Raw genomic sequence first — 21349 nt, 5'->3', positions numbered from 1 at the left:
ATGCACCTTAGTCAAGCGCAGTGGTGAATGCTTTCTGTGTTGTGCAAGGTTCTAAAACCTTTGAAGTTGCTACATGTGAAGTCAGTTCAGACACTGCCAGCTTAAGTGAGATAATTCCTCTGAATTAGACTCTTGGAAACGCAGCTGGAGAAACTGAAGGAGGAGCTGAAACAAAGCGACTAGTAGATCAAGCCCTTCTTTTACTTCGCCAGGATACAAGGGTTGTCAATCTCTTAAAATTAGATTACTATAATTTAGACCATATTTGTATGTTGATTTTCTTTTCAACGGACACAAATCTGAAGAGATGTAAAAAGCTGTTGGTGAGCAAATTGTCAGCTCAAGCGGAACATGACACAACAACATCTCCTTCAGTTTCTCCGGCAAGTGCGGCTGCCAGGAAAAAATAATAATTCCTAAGATTCCTTACATTAGCTTCACATGCTAACAATTCTGAGATTAACAGTATAAAATGGAAAACATTTTTTACAATTTCACAAAAATAAGATTTTAAACCTACCAGTAAATCTTTTTCTCCTAGTCCGTAGGGGATGCTGGGGACTCCGTTAGGACAATGGGGAATAGACGGGCTCCGCAGGAGACATGGGCACTATATAGAACTTTAGAATGGGTGTGCACTGGCTCCTCCCTCTATGCCCCTCCTCCAGACCTCAGTTGGAGAACTGTGCCCAGAGGAGACGGACAGTACGAGGAAAGGATTTTGGTAATCCAAGGGCAAGATTCATACCAGCCCACACCATCCACACCGTATAACATGGAAAATACGCAACCAGTTAACAGTATGCAACAAAACAGTATCAGGCAAAAATTGATTACAACTGTAACATAACCCTTATGTAAGCAATAACTATATACAAGCCTTGCAGAAAGTAGTCCACACTGGGACGGGCGCCCAGCATCCTCTACGGACTAGGAGAAAAAGATTTACCAGTAGGTTTAAAATCTTATTTTCTCTTACGTCCTAGAGGATGCTGGGGACTCCGTAAGGACCATGGGGTTTATACCAAAGCTCCAGACCGGGCGGGAGAGTGCGGACAACTCTGCAGTACCGACTGAGCAAACGCAAGGTCCTCATCAACCAGGGTATCAAACTTATAGAACTTTGCAAAAGTGTTTGAACCCGACCAGGTAGCTGCTCGGCAAAGCTGTAAAGCTGAGACGCCTCGGGCAGCCGCACAAGAAGAACCCACCTTCCTAGTGGAATGGGCCTTTACCGAATTTGGTAACGGCAATCCTGCCGTAGAATGAGCCTGCTGAATCGTGTTACAGATCCAGCGAGCAATAGTCTGCTTCGAAGCAGGAGCGCCAACTTTGTTGGCCGCATACAGGACAAACAGTGCTTCCATTTTCCTAACCCGAGCCGTCCTGGCTACATAGATTTTTAAGGCCCTGACTACATCCAGGGACTTGGAGTCCTCCAAGTCACCTGTAGCCACAGGCACCACCATAGGTTGGTTCATATGAAACGATGAAACCACCTTGGGCAAAAAATGAGGACGAGTCCTCAACTCCGCTCTATCCATATGGAAAATCAGATAGGGGCTCTTGTGAGACAAGGCCACCAATTCGGACACCCGCCTCGCAGATGCCAAGGCCAACAACATGACCACCTTCCAAGTGAGAAACTTCAATTCAACCGTCTGAAGCGGTTCAAACCAGTGAGAGTTTAGGAACCGTAATACCACGTTAAGGTCCCATGGTGCCACTGGGGGCACAAAAGGAGGCTGGATGTGTAGCACTCCCTTTACAAAAGTCTGGACTTCTGGGAGAGAAGCCAATTCCTTCTGAAAGAATATAGATAAGGCCGAAATCTGTACCTTAATGGAGCCTAACTTCAGGCCCATATCCACTCCTGTCTGTAGAAAGTGGAGAAAACGTCCCAGATGGAAATCCTCCGTAGCAGCATGTTTGGCTTCACACCAAGAAACATATTTCCTCCAGATACGGTGATAATGTTTCGCCGTCGCCTCCTTCCTAGCCTTTATCAGCGTAGGGATGATTTCTTCCGGAATACCTTTCCCAGCTAGGATTCGGTGTTCAACCGCCATGCCGTCAAACGCAACCGCGGTAAGTCTTAGAACACGCAGGGCCCCTGCTGTAACAGGTCTTCCCTGAGAGGAAGAGGCCACAGATCTTCTGTAAGCATTTCCTTAAGATCTGAGTACAAGGCCCTTCGAGGCCAATCTGGAACAATGAGTACTGTCTGCACTCTTTTTCGTCTTATGATTCTCAATATTTTTGAGATGAGAGGAAGAGGAGGGAACACATAGACCGACTGAAACACCCATGGTGTCACCAGGGCGTCCACCGCTACTGCCTGAGGGTCCCTTGACCTGGCACAATACCTCCGAAGCTTCTTGTTAAGGCGTGACGCCATCATGTCTATTTTAAGGAATTCCCCAAAGACTTGTTATCTCTGCAAAAACTTCTTCATGAAGTCCCCACTCTCCTGGATGGAGATCGTGCCTGCTGAGGAAGTCTGCTTCCCAGTTGTCCACTCCCGGAATGAAGACTGCTGACAGAGCGCTTACGTGATTTTCTGCCCAGGGAAGAATCCTGGTGGCTTCCGCCATTACCACTCTGCTCCTTGTCCCGCCTTGGCGGTTTACATGAGCCACGGCTGTGACGTTGTCTGATTGAACCAGAACCGGTAGGTCGCGAAGAAGATTCTCCGCTTGTCGTAGGCCGTTGTATATGGCCCTCAATTCCAGTACGTTGATGTGCAGACAAGCCTCCTGGCTTGACCATAGTCCCTGAAAATTTCTTCCTTGTGTGGCTGCTCCCCATCCTCGGAGGCTCGCGTCCGTGGTTATCAGAACCCAGTCTTGAATGCCGAACCTGCGACCCTCTAGAAGGTGAGCACTCTGCAGCCACCACAGGAGAGACACCCTGGCCCTGGGGGACAGGCTTATCTTCTGATGTATTTGTAGATGGGACCCCGACCACTTGTCCAGAAGGTCCCACTGAAATGTCCTCGCATGAAACCTGCCGAAAGGGATGGCCTCGTAGGCTACCACCATTTTCCCCAGAACTCGAGTGCATAGATGTTGGTCTTAGCAGGTCTCTGATCATGTTCTGGAGGTCCTGGGCTTTTTTCATTGGGAGAAAAACCCTCTTCTGTTCCGTGTCCAGAATCATGCCTAGGAATGATAGTCGAGTCGTTGGAATCAACTGTGACTTTGGCAGATTTAGAATCCAACCGTGCTGTTGTAGCACTCTCAGTGAGAGCGATACGCTTTTCAGCAATTGTTCTCTTGATCTCGCTTTTATCAGGAGATCATCCAAGTACGGGATAATTGTGACTCCCTGCCTGCGCAGGAGCACCATCATCTCCGCCATCACCTTGGTGAAAATTCTCGGGGCCGTGGAAAGCCCAAATGGCAACGTCTGAAACTGGTAATGACAGTCCTGTACAGCGAATCTCAGGTACTCCTGATGAGGAGGATATATGGGGACATGTAGGTATGCATCCTTTATGTCTAGTGACACCATAAAATCCCCCCCTTCCAGACTGGAGATCACTGCCCGGAGCGATTCCATCTTGAATTTGAACTTTTTCAAGTACAGGTCGAGGGATTTTAGATTTAAAATGGGTCTGACCGAGCCATCCGGCTTCGGGACCACGAACAGGGTCGAATAGTACCCTTTCCCCTGTTGGACTAGGGGCACCTTGATAATCACCTGCTGTTGACACAGCTTTTGAATTGCAGCTAACACTACTGCCCTCTCTGGGGGAGAAGCTGGCAAGACCGACTTGAAAAATCGGCGAGGGGGCACCTCTTCGAATTCCAGTTTGTAGCCTTGGGATACAATTTCCATCGCCCAAGGATCCACGTCTGACAGAATCCAGACTTGGCTGAAGAGTCGAAGACGTGCCCCCACCGGTGCGGACTCCCTCAGTGGAGCCCCAGCATCATGCGGTGGATTTAGTAGAAGCCGGGGAGGACTTCTGTTCCTGGGAACTAGCCGAAGCAGGCGTTCTTTTCTCCGACCTCTTCTGGACTTGTGCGACCGAAAGGACTGCATCTGATATTGCAGAGTTTTCTTTTGCTGCGGGGGAACAAAAGGCAAAAAGGTAGATTTACCCGCGGTAGCTGTTGAAACCAGGACCGCAAGACCGTCCCCGAATAAAACTTCACCTTTGTAAGGTAAAACCTCCATATGCTTCTTTGAGTCGGCATCACCCGTCCATTGGCGGGTCCACAGGGCTCGCCTAGCAGAAATCGCCATGGCGTTGGCTCTCGAACCTAGCAGCCCAATGTCTCTTTGAGCGTATCTCATATATCAGACTGCGTCTTTAATATGACCTAAAGTCAATAAAATGGCATCCCTATCTAGGGTATCAATGTCAGCTGACAAGGTATCTGTCCATGCTGCAACTGCGCTACATACCCATGCCGATGCTATTGCCGGTCTGAGTAAAGCACCCGTATGCGTAGAAATAGATTTTAAGGTAGTTTCCTGTCTGCGATCAGCAGGATCCTTGAGGGCTGCCGTGTCAGCGCGTTAAAGCCTTGTCTACCCTGGGCGAGGATTCCCACCGTACCCTGTCCTGTGCAGGGAAAGGATACGCCATAAGAATCCTCTTGGGAATCTGCAGTTTTTTGTCTGGAGTTTCCCAAGCTTTTTCAAATAACTCGTTCAGCTCATGAGATGGGGGAAAGGTTACCTCAGGTTTCTTTTCCTTATACATGCGCACCCTCGTGTCAGGGACAGAGGGGTCATCTGTGATTTGCAAAACACCTTTTATTGCAATAATCATATAATGAATACTTTTGGCCACCCTTGGGTGTAACCTTGCATCATCGTAGTCGACACTGGAGTCAGAATCCGTGTCGGTATCAGTGTCTGTTATTTGAGATAGAGAACGTTTTTGAGACCCTAAAGGGCCCTGTGACACAGTCAAAGCCATGGATTGACTCCCTGTTTTTCTCTGGACTCTGTTTAAAACATTCCACATGTCCAACCAATCAGGTGTCGGCGCTGCCGACGGAGGACCACAATCATCTGCTCCACCTCCTCCTTAGATGAGCCTTCCGCTTCAGGCATGTCGACACACTCGTATCGACACCTCTACACACACAGGGATATATTTATATGGAGACAGTTCCCCAATAAGGCCCTTTGGAGAGACAGAGAGAGAGAGTATGCCAGCACACATCCAGCGCCAACTGACACTGGAAACAAATTCCCAGATAATATAGCGCTTGTATATATAATTATCTGTGTATTACACTCACTGTGCCTTTCAAGTGCCCCCCCCCCCTCTTTTCAGCCCTGTGTCACCGTGTTCAGCAGGGGAGAGTCTGGGGAGCCAGCTTCTCTGCAGTACACTGTGGAGAAAATGGCGCTGGTTAGTGTTGTGGGACCAAGCTCCGCCCCCTCCAGCGGTGGGCTTCGGTCCCGCTCAATTTTGTATAACTGGCGGGGGATTTTAATAACTACTGCCTCCGCAGCCTATATATACTTATATGCCAGTCCTAAAGGTTTATATTGCTGCCCAGGGCGCCCCCCCTGTGCCCTGCACCCATCAGTGCCTGCTCATGTGTGTTGTGTGTAGGAGCAATGGCGCGCAGCGTTACCGCTGCGTGCTTACCTCAGGGAAGATCTGAAGTCTTCTGCCGCCTTTGAAGTCTTCTTTCTTCTTATACTCACCCGGCTTCTATCTTCCGGCTCTGTGAGGAGGACGGCGGCGCGGCTCTGGGACGAACAGCGAGGAGAGACCTGCGTTCCGACTCCCTCTGGAGCTAATGGTGTCCAGTAGCCTAAGAAGCAGAGCCTATCACTAAAGTAGATCTGCTTCTCTCTCCTCAGTCCCACGATGCAGGGAGCCTGTTGCCAGCAGTGTTCCCTGAAAATAAAAAACCTAACAAAATTATTTTTTCAGAGAAACTCAGGAGAGCTCCCTGTAATGCACCCAGTCTCCTCTGGGCACAGGAATTAACTGAGGTCTGGAGGAGGGGCACAGAGGGAGGAGCCAGTGCACACCCATTCTAAAGTTCTTTATAGTGCCCATGTCTCCTGCGGGGCCCGTCTATACCCCATGGTCCTTACAGAGTCCCCAGCATCCTCTAGGACGTAAGAGAAATATATTCTTTCTACAGCTGTGTAAAGTTTATATAAGACACAACTTGCAATAATCACTAATACAGATGTGTCCACCTATGTTGTCGCAGCTAACAATTCCCAGCAGAGTGGTGTGTTTGCTACGCTATGCCGGCTTTTGAATGGGAGTAGGCGGTCACGTGCGTATGCATGCTCCCGCCGCCCATTCATTCTAATGGGATCCGGCTAGAGATGCGTACGCAGTGCCATGCCACGACCGGTACACATCGCGGTCCTGTTATAGAATGCTGCTATCCGCAGCATAGTTGTAGCGGAACACATCTGTAAAGTATGCAGCTAATACTACCTGTGCACAGATCTCTTCTGGAGTAGTCGAATGAGTACCAAATAGAACAGGAAAATCTAGTGTGTGCACTGCAAACTTTTCCAACGCATGTATGACTGCGGGTGCCAAGTATGTTCCTTGACATAGACCGGGTCTCCCAGACAGTAACAGTCTAGGTCTGTAGGATGGCGGCTGATGAGTTGCATTCCTGGAGAAAGAACAGAAAGGATGTCCAAGATATTTTATACAATGTCATAATATATAGGCAGCGATATCATATTTCACTAGCATATTTCAAGTTAGTATCTTGTGAAGTGGCCAGTGGAGGCATTGCAGATATCAACCATATAGATTTTAGCTATTATTTCTCAATTGCATTATAGCAAAAAATAGACAGAATAACGAGATCTATGGTAAGAACTTACCGTTGTTAAATCTCTTTCTGCGAGGTACACTGGGCTATACAAGGAATAACATCGGGGTGTAGAGTAGGATCTTGATCCAAGGCACCAACAGGCTCAAAGCTTTGACTGTTCCCAAGATGCATAGCGCCGCCTCCTCTATAACCCCGCCTCTGTGCACAGGAGCTCAGTTTTCGTTAACCAGTCCAATGCAGTAGCAGGTAACAGAGACGACAATCGTTAGAAGCCACACACACCACACACTCACGACAGGAGAGGGTGTCAGCGGCTAATGCCAAACCAACCCAAAGAAGCCAAGAGCTTCAGGGTGGGCGCCTTGTGGAGCCCAGTGTACCTCGCAGAAAAAGAGTTAACAACGGTAAGTTCTTACCCTAATCTCGTTTTCTGATGCGGGGTACACTGGGTACCACAAGGAATAACATTGGGGATGTCCTAAAGCAGTTCCTTATGGGAAGGGACGCACTGTAGCGGGCACAAGGACCCGGCGTCCAAAGGAAGCATTCTGGGAGGCGGACGTATCGAAGGCATAGAACCTTATAAATGTGTTCACTGAGGACCAGGTAGCCACCTTGCACAATTGCTCAAGAGTCGCACCACGGCGAGCCGCACAAGAAGGTCCAACAGACCGAGTAGAATGGGCTTTGATGGTAGCAGGAGCTGGAAGACCAGCCTGTATATAAGCATGTGCAATCACCATTCTAATCTATATGGCCAAGGTCTGCTTGTTAGCAGACCAGCCACGCTTGTAAAATCCAAACAGTACAAAGAGAGAATCAGACTTCCTAATGGAGGCAGTTCTCTTCACATAGATACGAAGAGCCCGTACCACATCCAAAGACCGCTCTTTGGAGGACAACTCAGGAGAACTAAAGGCCGGAACTACAATCTCCTGGTTAAGGTGGAAGGAAGACACCACCTTAGGCAAATAACCAGGGCGAGTTCTAAGAACTGCCCGGTCCCAGTGAAAAATAAGATAGGGGGACTTACAGGATAAGGCACCTAAGTCCGAGACCCTTCTAGCAGAGGCAATAGCCAGCAAAAACAAGACCTTAAGGGAAAGCCACTTAAGGTTTGCAAACGCAAGAGGTTCAAACGGATACTCTTGCAAGGCCTCCAGAACCACTGACAAATCCCAAGAAGCCACAGGTGGTACATAAGGAGGTTGAATCCGTAACACCCCCTGAGTAAAAGTATGAACATCAGGCAGGGTAGCAATCTTTCTCTGAAACCATACCGACAAGGAAGAAATGTGAATCTTGAGGGATGCCAGACGAAGGCCTAAGTTCAGGCCCTGTTGTAGGAAGGCCAAAAGTTTGGCCGTACTAAACTTGTAAACGTCATGGTTATTAGACGCGCACCAAGTAAAGTAAGAATTAATGACCCTATGGTAAATCTGAGCAGAAGCTGGCTTACGGGCTTTCAACATAGTTTGAAACCCTTGGCCCTCAGGACGGAAGCTTCAAGAGCAACGCCGTCAAAGCCAGACGGGCCAAATCCTGGTAAACACAAGGGCCCTGAATGAGGAGGTCTGGACGTTGTGGAAGTAGAAGGGGGCGATCTAACGAGAGGCCCTGTAGATCTGAGAACAAGTGCCGTCTGGGCCACGCCGGAACGATCAGAAGCAGGATTCCTCCTTCTTGTTTGAACTTCCTTATTACTCTGGGCAGGAGTGACACCGGAGGGAACACATATGGCAGCTGAAAGCTCCATGGGATTGCTAGTGCGTCTACGAATGCCGCTTGAGGATCCCTTGTCCTTGCTCCGAAGACCTAAACCTTGTGATTGTGTCGAGACGCCATCAAGTCTACATCTGGAAGGCCCCACTTATCCACGAGGAGTTGAAATACATTTGGATGGAGGCTCCACTCTCCGGCGTGTACATCCTGACGACTGAGCAAGTCAGATTTCCAGTTGAGGACCCGCGGAATGAACACTAACGATATGGCTGGCAGAAGGCGTTCCGCCCATTGAAGAATCCTTGATACTTCCCTCATCGCCATGCGGCTTCGAGTGCCGCCCTGATCATTTATGTACGCCACCGTGGTGGATTGTACTTGAACAGGTCTGTTCTGTATAAAATGCTGGGCCAGGTTCAATGCATTGAACACTGCCCGCAGTTACAGAATTTTTATCGGGAGGAGAGACTTCTCCTTGGTCCACCGGCCCTGAAGGGAGTGTTGCTCCAACACCGTGTCCCAACCTCTCAGACTAGCATCCGTCGTCAGAAGGACCTAGTTGGAGATCCAGAAGGGACGACTCCCGCTCAATCGGTGGTCCTGAAGCGACCAGCTCAGTGACAGATGGACCTCCGAAGACAAGGAGATCATTTGAGACCTGATCCGGTGAGGCAGGCCGTCCCACTTGGCCAGAATCGGCTTCTGTAGAGGGCGGGAAGGGAATTGAGCGTACTCCACCATGTCGAAGGCCGACACCATGAGACCTAGTACTTGCATTGCCGAATATATCGACAATTGTGGACGAAATAGGAAGCATCAAATCTTGTCCTGAAGTTTCAGTATCTTCTCCTGAGACAAGAACAACAGCTGGTTGTGAGTGTCCAACAATACCCCCAGGCGTACCAGGCTCTGAGCTGGGACCAGGGAAGATTTCTTCCAGTTGATGAGCCACCCGTGAGTTTGCATAAACTGGATTGTCACATCCAAATGACGTAGGAGAATTTCTAGGGAGTTTGCCAGGATCAGTAAGTCGTCTAGATACGGGAGAATCCTGAGCCCCTGACGGCGTAGCACAGCCGTCATTACCGCCCTGACTTTGGTGAATACCCGAGGAGCCGTGGCCAAACCAAAGGGTAACGCCCGAAACTGGTAATGAAGGTTGCCCACCGCAAACCTCAGGTACTGCTGATGTGACATTGCAATAGGAGTATGCAGGTAGGCATCCTGTATGTCCAGGGAGACCATATAGTCCCCAGGCTCCAAGGCCAGAACAATAGAGCGTAGAGTTTCCATACGAAACTTGGAGACCCTCACATACTTGTTCAAAGACTTGAGATTGAGAATGGGCCACGAGGACCCGTTCGGTTTCGGGAATAGGAACAGAGGTGAATAGTACCCCTTGCATCTCTGAGCCAGAGGCACCTGTACTACCACTCCTGTGTCCAGGAGTGACTGTACCACTGAATGAAGAGTTTTCGCCTTCACGGGATCCTAAGGGACGTCTGTCAGGCAAAATCGATGAGGGGGACGATTATTGAAGGATACGGCGTAACCTCGAGTGACGACTTCCGGTACCCAGGCATCGGTAGTGGGCTTCAACCATTCATGGGTAAACTCTAGTTGTCGGCCCCCCACCCAGGGATCCCCCAGAGGAAGGCCCGCCCCGTCATGTGGCAGGCTTGTCTGTTTTGGAAGCAGGATGACGGGCAGCCCAGGCTTGGGTCTGGGCTTAGCAGGTTTGGAAGTACAAGCTTGTTTCGGGCACGCCTGACCTATTGCCTTTCCTGGAGGACAAAAGGAGCGAGAGAAGAAACTTTTAGCCTTCAGCGCCGAAGGTGTCATACTCGGTAGGCAAGCTGTTTTAGCAGAAGCTATGTCAGCCACGATCTTATTGAGGTCTTCTACAAAAAGAATGTTTCACTTGAAAGTAAGTACCTCCAGGGCTTTCTTAGAATCCAGATCCACAGACCAGGATCTCAACCAAAGGAAACTTCGAGCTGAGATGGACGTAGTCGCAGCCTTGGCCGCCAGCACCCCGGCATCAGAAGCCGCCTCTTTAAGATAGTGAGAATCCGTGGTAATATATGAGAGACATTGTCTAGCATGATCAGAAGCTTCGAAAGGTAGCTCCACCTCCAGCTACTGAGCCCATGCTTCAACAGCTTCAGCAGCCCATATCGCTGCAATGGTTGGCCTATTCACAGCCCGTTAGGGTGTAAATCGCCTTTAAACAACCCTCCACACGTCTATCCGTCGGTTCCTTCAGAGAGGTGACGGTAGTTACTGGCAGAGCTGAGGAAACTACCAGTCTTGCAACCTGGGAATCTACAGGAGGAGGAGTTTCCCAATTTTTACTTAGCTCCGCAGAGAGAGGATAGCGAGCCAACATCTTCTTATGCGGTGTGAACTTCGTTCCTGGATTTTCCCAGGATTCCTGACGTATGTCAGCCAGGTGTTGATAATGAGGCAAAACTTGTTTAACCACTTTCTTACGTTTAAATCTGTCCGGATTTTTAGATACAGGCTCAGGCTCCGGTTTATCAGAAATTTGAAGAATCAACCTGATAGCCTAAATCAAATCAGGGACATCCACCTGTGACCGTCCCTCCCCATCTGAAGCATCAGAGTCAGTGTCTGTGGGGTCAGTGTATGTGCCATCCTCCTCAGAGGAAGTGTCTGGAACAGTGGTGGATTGTGAGGAAGTAGCGGCCCGTTTAGAAGACGTCTGCGGGCTGTCAAACAAACGGTTTTATGAAGAAAACCGACCTGTGCCCAGTGCCCTGGTGGCTAGTGGAGCCCTTGCCCATTACAGTGTTCATGCTAGCGCGCGTGGCTCGCCTCCCACCGGCCGTGCCAGATCACGTTTACAGCAGGCCAAAGAGACACCCTTACCTCCCCCTGTATGTGGCCACGCGATCTGGGAGGACAGCAGCGAGTGTGTGACTGACCAGAAGAACACCAGAGCCTCCGTTGTAATTACCCAGCAACCAGGGAGCGGGAGTATACAGAGCTGCTGGGGGAGTGATGGAGCTGCAGCAGTGGATGTCTGACTGACATCAAGACACCGCTGCAGCACTTGAAGTCTTAGGATTTTCTTTCCTTCTGAAATAGCTTTTTCTTTTGAGCTGCAGGAGGAGCCCCCTGTTGACTGCCTGCTTACTGCAAGGCAACAACTACAAAACTGAACTCCTGTGCACGGAGGCGGGGCTATAGAGGAGGCGGCGCTATGCATCTTGGGAACAGTCAAAGCCTTGGATCAAGTTTCTACTCTACACCCCGTTGTTATTCATTGTGGATCCCAGTGTACCCCGCAGCAGAAATATCTATGGGCAACACCACCACTTGTCTGTTTTAGAAGCTTTAGTAAATGTACAGTATGTTCCACTCAATATTTAATACATATAATCAAAAGTGACCTACAGATGTGTCCTCATACATCTTGCCTCAATACGCCAGGCAGCGGGAGGCACCTGGCATCAGTCAGCAGACAGGTTCCATGCAACTCTGTTAGCTGGGCATCTCTTTTGCTGAAAATATGTCTTATTTGCATCGCTAGGTGAATAGGACCTATATTCTCTGTATGTCTGTGACTGTATCTGCATACGAAATAGTAAGTTTTCCTAGAAAACACTGTAATGTACCATGCCCCTCATTCCGAGTTGTTCGCTCGCTAGCTGCTTTTAGCAGCATTCCACACGCTAGGCCGCCGCCCTCTGGGAGTGTATCTTAGCTTAGCAGAATTGCGAACGAAAGATTAGCAGAACTGCTAATAAATAATTCTTTGCAGTTTCTGAGTAGCTCCAGACCTACTCACAGATTGCGATCACCTCAGTCTGTTTAGTTCCTGGTTTGACGTCACAAACACGCCCTGCGTTTGGCATGCCACTCCCCCGTTTCTCCAGACACTCCCGCGTTTTTCCCTGACACGCCTGCGTTTTTTAGCACACTCCCAGAAAATGCTCAGTTACCACCCAGAAATGCTCCTTTCCTGTCAATCATTCACCGATCAGCAGTGCGACTGAAAAGCGCCGCAGAATCCACAGCAAATCTACTAAGTTTTTAGTTAAATAACTACGCGCATGCACCCTGCGTGCCTTGCGCATGCGCATTTACCAACAAATTGCAGCATAGCGAAAATCGGCAACGAGCGAACAACTCGGAATGACCTCCTATGTCATATGCAGATACAGCCACGGTCGCACACAGAATATAGGCATGCTGCACATCATTTTAATTAGCATAAACTGCTTGTGCCTTCTATTTGCATAGAGATGTGACTAAGACGCATTTTAATGGAAAAAGTCGTACATAAAGACATTCAGCGCTACAGAGTCACGCCACAGCATGGCGTGACTAGAAGGACTGTTAAACATGCAGTGAGGCTAGATGTAAGTGGACACATCTGTAATTGTTGACAATGTGACGATGGCAAAAGATTTTACTGAAACAGTTAAAAGGAGTAGACTTCCGGCCACGCCCCCAACGGAGATGGAAGCTGCCTAGCCCAGCTCCTCACAAGCCGCAGCGGGAACTCCATTTTCACCCCCTCTGAGTGCGTTTTTGGCTGGACCAGCCACTCTACCATTTAGGGGAACACCTCCCCGGTGTCACGGTCCGGCGGGAGACTGTGCAGGGGAGCCGCCTCTTACCTGTGCAGGGTCCGCCAGCCGGACCCTTTGGAGAGGTCCAGCTGGCGGAGGTGCGGGCTGCTGGCGCTGGGAAGGGTGCGCTGGGAGGACAGGCAGGGGCATTGGTTGGCAGGTCTGCAGACTGGCAGCATGTCCCTCCGGCAGGGGTTAGTGGTGCTGCTGTGGAGTCAGACTTCTGTGTACAGGCTGGGCTGTGTTCCTGGCGGACATCTTGGATGTGGGCAAAAAGCCTGTCTTGCCCACACTTCATCAATTTATCACTTTCCTGTGGCCAATTAGCTCCGAGCAGCTGCTATAAGACAGGAAAGCCTGGAGGAGGTAACTTGCCAGTGCAACGTCTTAAACAGTATCTGTGAAGCTAGTTCTTTGTGCTCCCGCAGCGCCTCCAGTGTCAGGTTTTTGTTACCGCAAAGTACCCAAGCCTCCTGATATAGCCTTTCGCAGACTACCGACTCTATTCCCGTGTCCTACCTAGCTACCTGTTCCGGACACCGCAGTAACCAGCCTTTGGAATTCCTCCTTTAAAGTACTGGGTCACGGTTCCGGTATCCTCAGCCACCCGCTAACCTGCAGTCATATCTCCATTCAACTGTCTTTGGCGAACCCTGTTAAACTACTCCAAGTAATAAATGCACAAGACCTTCATCCGTCCCGCTCATTTGTCATTCAGAGATCCAAGTGCACCAGAATCATCTTCCCCAAATCCGGATCCACAAGAATCCTCAGACGTGACACCCGGTACATGGAGAGGCATTTCCCCACTCTCATGCCACCAGACAGCAGCGCCAGCACCAGGAACAAAAACGACTATCCAAAATGGCGACCATGGCTCCCGTGATTGCGGCTCCTGCAGCTTCTGTGTCTGCTAATCCTGCTGCTGCCTCTTCACAACCTGGATCCCCTGTGACCCTTCTAACAATGCTCCCTGCCTCTCCTGGCCCACAGCCTGTGGACGGAGTGCCTATAGCCCTAGCTGCATATGGAGACACTGTGAAGGCTATAAGAGAGACTATGGGGGTCATTCTGACCCGATCGCGGCGGTGCGATAGGGTCAGAACTGCGCATGCCTGACGGCCGAAGGCTGTCGGGCCGCTACGATCGCCTCTGCCTGATTGACAGGCAGAGGCAGTCGCTGGGTGGGGGGGAAGGGGCGCGGAATGACGGCGTTTGGCTGCCGTTTCGTAGGCGCGGCCCGGCCAACGCAGGTGTGGCCGGACCGAACAGGGGGCGGGCTGCAGCAGCTGCGTGATGTCACATGCAGCCGTTGCGGGCCGGGGAGCGATGAGTAGCTCCGGGCCAGCCGCTTAAGCTGCGCTGGTCGGGAGCTACTCTTGAAGTGCTACTCTTGAAGTGCTGGTCGGGAGCTACTCTTGCACTTCTGCAGGGGGGGGGGGGGCGGCACTGACACATGCGGGGCGGGATAGCCCTGTGCTGGGCGTCCCCCCACATGTCAGTGTGAATGATCGTAGCTGTGCGCTAAATTTAGCATTACTACGATCATCTCGGAATGACCCCCTATGTCTCCGCTGATGAAGGAACAAGTAAACTCTTTTAAGCAAGCGCTTCTGGAAGCTAACCATATTATTGTGCAGCTCACTAAGAGGGTCACAGAAAATCGGCTTGGTGATACCTTCCACGACGTAACCGTGCTCAAGCAGCAATATGATTTTTATACAAACAGCATGTGCAAGTGCTCAGTAAAGTGGATGATCTGGAGAATTGCTCAAGTCGCAAGAACCTGAGGATAGTGAGTCTTCCTGCGTCCCTTGAAGGTGACTCTCTGATTGACTTTATTACCTCATCTCTACCTGATTTATTGGATGTGAGTGATTCCTGTGCGGATATGGTTGTTGAAAGGGCACACCGTATTGGACCTCCTAGGAGCGGTAAAGATTCTAGACCCAGAGTGACCATTTTCAGGTGTTTAAATTTCCTTCACCGCGAAGCACTCTGGCATCCAGACGCAATCGGTTCATTACCTGGGAAGGCCGCAAACTGTTCCAGTTTCAGGATTATTCGTCTGAATCACTCGTGCCCGAAAAGCTTTTTCTGGTCTCTGCTCAGAAGTTTTTAAAAATAACAGGTGTTTTACCTTCTTGTACCCGGCTCGGCTTCGTCTTTTCACGGCTGACTCCTTTGTGGATTTTTCTACCCCTGATGAGGCGTTTTATTATCTATGTGATGAAGCCCAAACGTGGTCTGCTGCGGGCTCCCCTATCAGCATGAGCACTCAGGACTGACAACTTCATGCATTTTGTGTTGGGACTATTTTTCGAGTTCATTGCTCTCTTGGACGTTTTTACTTTATCTTTCTTTGCTAGTCTTTCCGAATGTAGAGTTTTTGGTATCATATGAATCCCTTGGATACTTGAATAATGTTATATTATATGACCTGTTTCTTCCTTAGATTCTTTACTCTCTATACATATTGTTTATCTCATGCCTCTTTGATTTGGAAAGTATTAGTATCGTATATACTTCTTATAATACTTGTGTGGCATTTTTGTGTGCTTTTTGTACTCTATTGTTGCAAGGGTACCCTTGGTTATAACTTACTGTTTCCTGTTATTGCAATTATGGAAATTCTTTATCTTTATATTATTTTTCCCTTTCAAGTTGTCTTGGTGCTGGTCTGTCTATAGGTAGTATATATCGCCACCTTGCAACTTATCCTAATGTATTTTATGCTTTACTGTGATTTGATGGGTGGGACTTATATCTTTTTTTTTCCAGCTGCGGCTCCTTGGAGCCCTTCCTCCCCTTTTCCCTTCCTCCTGTCCGATCTCTGTTCGCTCGGATTCCTTGCGTGGTGTCTCTGTACACAACATAGGGACTGTTGAGTGTATCTCCCCTGAAGTCTAATATACGCCTGTTGGCTGCAGGGAATTTATTTCTCTGCAATGTGTATTTTTATTTTTTATATTTTTCTGTGTTTTGCTCCACCTTTGTCTTTATTCTATCTTCCCCTCTTATGAAGTAAAAATGTTGGTATGGCCTATTGCGCTGGTTCATTTTCTCATTGCTTTTCTAAGTATGGTGTCGACTTGCCAGTATTTTTATGCTTATTATGGGTACATTCTGCTGCCTTTTTCATTCTGTTACAGCTGTACTATAATGGTCCGATCTCTATTTTTCTTGAAGCTTTGTTATGGCCCCACTAAAGATCTGTTCATGGAATGTGGGAGGGATAAACTCCCATATTAAACGCACAAGAATACTTTCCTCTGTGAGAAAACTGGGTGTGGACGTGGGTGTGTGAGAAAACTGGGTGCTGCATCAGGAAACCCACCTTCCCCCCCCCCCCCCCCCCCCCCCCCGAAAATGTAAAGCTATGGGTTATTCTGTATTTACCTCTGCCGCCTTTAATTCTAAAAAGCGTGGGGTAGTTATTTTGACTAAGGGGTCATTCTTTTTCGCAACCGTGTGATCGGGTCGGAACTGCGCCTGCGCTGCGGCCGTAATGCGCAGGCGCGTCGACCGTCGCTGGGCAAACGACAATTACTACGAAGAAAGACTTTGCAGCGGCGACCGCAAGAAGATTGACAGGCAGAAGGCGGATCTGGGCGTCAACTGACCGTTTTCGGGGAGTCCAATGCAGGCGTGTCGAGGGGATTGGAGGGTGGATGTCTGATGTCAATTCCGGGACCTGACAGGCTAAAGTAAGTGGGTAAGTAAGTGGGTAAGTAAGTCCAGACCTACTCCTAAACTGCACAAAATGTTTTTGCATAGCTCAGCTGCACAAGCGAACGCAGCCTTGCTATGCAAAAATACACTCCCCCATAGGCTATCTAATCGCACGGCAGCTAAAAACAGCTAACGTGCAATCAACTCGGAATGAGGGCCCAAGAGACAACTAGCTCCTACACTTAATACTACTGTAGCCGACCCTATGGGTCGGTATGTAATTTCTGAAGTTTCCATACAGTCTGCTAGGTTTGTAATATGTAATATTTACGCACCCAATGTATACTCAAAAAAATTATTTCAGAACATTCTAGCCAAACTTAGTGTGTTTCGTGATTCCTCTCTAATTGTTGGTGGGGACTTTAATATAGTGGCCTTGGATTTTATGGACTGTCAACACCCTCCCACCAAGCCTCGTAAACCTCCTGTTTTGGCCATCCCCCAAATGGCCTCTGATTTACGTCAAATTGATGTGTGGAGATCCTTTCACCCAGTAGATAAGGGATTCACATGCCTTTCCGCAGCCCATGCCACTTTATCGCGTACTGATTATATTGTGATGTCTGATACATTTGTTTCCAGTGTGGACACCTCTAATATTGAGCCTATTAGCCTTTTTGACCGCGCACTTGTATGGTTTACTCTCATTCCAGTTGTTGACAGTGGATGTTAAAAGCCGTGGAGATTTCCCTCATATTTAGCCAATTCAGTAAAATGTAGGAATATGCTGGAAGCAAAATGGATGGATTATGCCCATAGTAATGCAGTTCATACCCAAGATCCTGCCTTGTTTTGGCAAGCTGCGAAGTCTGTCCTTTGTGGGGAAATTATGGCTTACGTGGCCCAGCATAGGAAAAATTGGGAAAGTCTCTATATCCAGGCTCAAGTGTATAGGACTTGACCTTCTTCAGCTACCAGCTCACAATATTTGAAAGACAAAGTTCATTTTGAAGGCGTCATGGATCAATTAGCCAGTATTATAAGCATGGAAATAAGACAGCCAGGCTACTTTCTAATCTATTGCGCTCTCATACTGCTCCACCTCCATTTCGTCTCTTCGCGATCCCTCTGGCAGTGTTATACGTACAGGTCAGGACTTAGTTAACCTTTTTAGAGATTTCTACGAGAATCTTTATTCTCACCACACTATTGATCTAACTCACAAATCGTCCTTTTGTAATAACGCAGATATTCCCCTGATTTCCTCTACCCATGGTGATATTCTGATAGCCCCTATCACAGTTGAGGAGGTGGAAGCTGCCACAAACCATTTGAAACCCATGAAAGCCACAGGCCCAGATGGGTACTCAGGGGAGTTTCTCTAACGTCCTAGTGGATGCTGGGGACTCCGTAAGGACCATGGGGAATAGACGGGCTCCGCAGTAGACTGGGCACTCTAAAAAAGGTTTAGTACTACTGGTGTGCACTGGATCCTCCCTCTATGCCCCTCCTCCAGACCTCTGATAGAATCTGTGCCCGGAAGGAGCTGGGTGCATTTTAGTGAGCTCTCCTGAGCTTGCTATTAAGAAAGTATTTTAGTTAGGTTTTTTATTTTCAGAGAGCTTCTGCTGGCAACAGACGTGCTACGTGGGACTGAGGGGAGAGAAGCAAACCTACTAACTGCGGCTAGGTTGCGCTTCTTAGGCTACTGGACACCATTAGCTCCAGAGGGATCGAACACAGGAACTTAACCTTGGTCGTCCGTTCCCGGAGCCGCGCCGCCGTCCCCCTCGCAGAGCCAGAAGCCGGCGGGTTGAAGCAAGAAGACGTCAAAATCGGCGGCAGAAGACTCCTGTCTTCATATGAGGTAGCGCACAGCACTGCAGCTGTGCGCCATTGCTCCCACACTAACCCACACACTCCGGTCACTGTAGGGTGCAGGGGGGGGCGCCCTGGGCAGCAATTGAGTACCTCCTGGCAAAAAGCAGCATATATACAGCTGGGCACTGTAATATGCATGAGCCCCCGCCATTATTTTTACACAAAATCGCGGGTCAGAAGCCCGCCGCTGAGGGGGCGGGGCTTCTTCCTCAGCACTCACCAGCGCCATTTTCTCTCCACAGCTGAGAGGAAGCTCCCCAGGCTCTCCCCTGCAGAAGCACGATAGAGGGTGAAAAAGAGAGGGGGGCACATAAATTTGGCGTAAAAACAATATATACAGCAGCTACTGGGTTAACACTAAGTTACTGTGTGATTCCTGGGTCATATAGCGCTGGGGTGTGTGCTGGCATACTCTCTCTCTGTCTCTCCAAAGGGCCTTGTGGGGGAACTGTCTTCAAATAGGGCATCCCCTGTGTGTGTGGTGTGTCGGTACATGTGTGTCGACATGTCTGAGGTAAAAGGCTCCCCTAAGGAGGAGATAGAGCAAATATGTATGTGAGAGGGTGTCTCCGTCGACAACGCCGACACCTGTTTGGATATGTGTAAGTGCTAAGGTGAATTTATTGCACAAAAGGTTAGAGAACAGACAGGAAATCTACCCATGTCTGTCCCTATGGCGCAGAGACCTTCAGAGTCTCACAATGCTCACTATCCAAAATAATAAACACTGATATCGACACAGAGTTTGACTCCAGTGCCGACTACGATAATGCAAAGTTACAGCCAAAATGGCAGAAAAGTATTCAATATATGATTATTGTAATAAAAGATGATTTGCATATCACTGATGACTCATTTGTCCCTGACACAAGGGTACACATGTTTAAGGGGAAGAAAGCTGAGGTAAATTTCCCTCCTCTCATGAGGAAAAAGAGCGGGAATCTCTAGACAAGAGACTGCAGCTTCCCACAAAGAATTCTCAGGCAGTATCCTTTCCCCACTAGGGCCAGGATGTGATGGGAATCTTCCCCTAGGGTGTCACGTTTGCCCAGAAGGTAGCCCTAGCTATTCTCAGGGATCCTGCAGATAGCGTGCACATTCTGGTACACTACTCAGACCGGCGATTGTGTCGGCATGTGTTTATAGCGCTGGGGCGGCGTGGACAGGTACCTTATCAGCAGAAATTGAGACCCTAGTATGTATATATATATATATATATATATATATATATGTATATAGAGAGATATGTATATATATTAAAGATGCTGTCTTAAGAGATATATATAATCAAACATGCCCAAAGAGACATGAGTATACTGGGTCCTAGAGTCAAAGCTATGTCGATTTCTGCTTGACGTGTCCTGTAGAATATGCAATGGACAGATGATGCCAACTTAAGTGGCATATGGAAGGCTGAGGATTGTGTGGAGAAGGGTTCTCGGACCTGGTCTCCACGGCTATAGCTGGTAATTCGGATATTTTGCCTTATATTCCTGCACAGCCTAGGAAAGCACGTCATTATCAAATGCAGCTTTTCGAACAAAGAAACAAGAAAGTCCGAGATGCGTCCTTTCTTGCCAGAGGAAAGAAGCTGCACAACACAGCTAGTTCCCAGGAACAGAAGTCCTCCCCGGCCTCTATGAAAATCCACCGCATGTCGCTGGGGCTCCACAGACGGAGCTAGGCCCGGTGGGGGCACGCTTTCGTAAGTTCTGCAACAAGTGGGTTCACTCCCTGTTAGATCCCTGGGCAATAGATATTGTGTCTCAGGGATACAAGCTGGACTTTGAGAAGATGCCTCCTCACTGACGGCCCTGCCGGCTTCCCCCCACGAGAGGGAAACAGGGTTAACTGCAATTCACAAATTGTAGCTTCAACAGGTGGTGGTCAAGGTTCCCCTCCTTCGACAAGGAGGGGGTTATTATTCGACCATGTGGTAGTCCCGAAACCAGACGGTTCAGTCAGACCCATATTGAATTTAAAATCCCTGAACATATACCTGAAAAGAATCAAGTTCAAGATGGAATCGCTAAGAGCGGTCCTTACAAGCCTGAAAGGGGGAGATTTTATCGTAACTCGGGACATAAAGGAGGCATACCTTCATGTCCCCATTTATCCACCTCATCAGGCGTACCTCAGAATTGCGGTACGGGATTGTCATTACCAATTTCAGACGTTGCCGTTTGGTCTCTCCACGGCCCCGAGAATATTCACCAAGGTAATGGCAGAAATGATGGTGCTCCTGCGGAAGCAAGGTGTCACTATTATCACGTACTTGGACGATCTCATAAAAGCGAGATCAAGAGAGCAGTGGCTGAACAGCGTATCACTTTCTCTGGAAGTGTAACGGCAACACGGCTGGATTCTATATATTCCAAAGTCGCAGTTGGTTCCTACAGCTCATCTGCCTCTCCTAGGCATGATCCTTGACACAGACCAGAAAAGGGTTTATCTCCCGATAGAGAGAGCTCAGGAGCTCGTGACACTGGTCAGGAATCTATTAAAACCTAAACAGGTGTCAGTGCATCACTGCACTCGAGTCCTGGGAAGGATGGTGGCATCATACGAGGCCATTCCTTTCGGCAGGTTCCATGAGAGGACCTTCTAATGAGACTTACTGGACAAAGTGGTCCGGATCACATCTTTAGATGCATCGGTTAATCACCCTATCCCCCGGGGCCAGGG

The 21349-nt window shown here is 48.9% G+C and overlaps 1 protein-coding gene across 4 annotated transcripts in view; it reads right to left on the bottom strand.

Moving 5' to 3' along the window:
* Window positions 1–21349, bottom strand: part of LOC134910095 (ATPase family AAA domain-containing protein 2-like) — a 611116-nt gene that overhangs the window by 309544 nt on the left and 280223 nt on the right. For all 4 annotated transcript variants that reach the window (XR_010176115.1, XM_063917736.1, XM_063917735.1 and 1 more), the window contains exon 11: window positions 6434–6620. Coding sequence is in view for 3 of the 4 variants with exons in the window: in XM_063917736.1 (XP_063773806.1) it covers window positions 6434–6620 (187 nt within the window). In the remaining variant the exon portion in view is untranslated. The remainder of the gene's footprint in view (window positions 1–6433; window positions 6621–21349) is intronic.

This window comes from Pseudophryne corroboree, chromosome 4 (assembly GCF_028390025.1).
Source record: "Pseudophryne corroboree isolate aPseCor3 chromosome 4, aPseCor3.hap2, whole genome shotgun sequence".
In the NCBI taxonomy this organism is placed as follows: domain Eukaryota; kingdom Metazoa; phylum Chordata; class Amphibia; order Anura; family Myobatrachidae; genus Pseudophryne; species Pseudophryne corroboree.
This window is presented reverse-complemented; position numbering and strand designations above follow the sequence as displayed.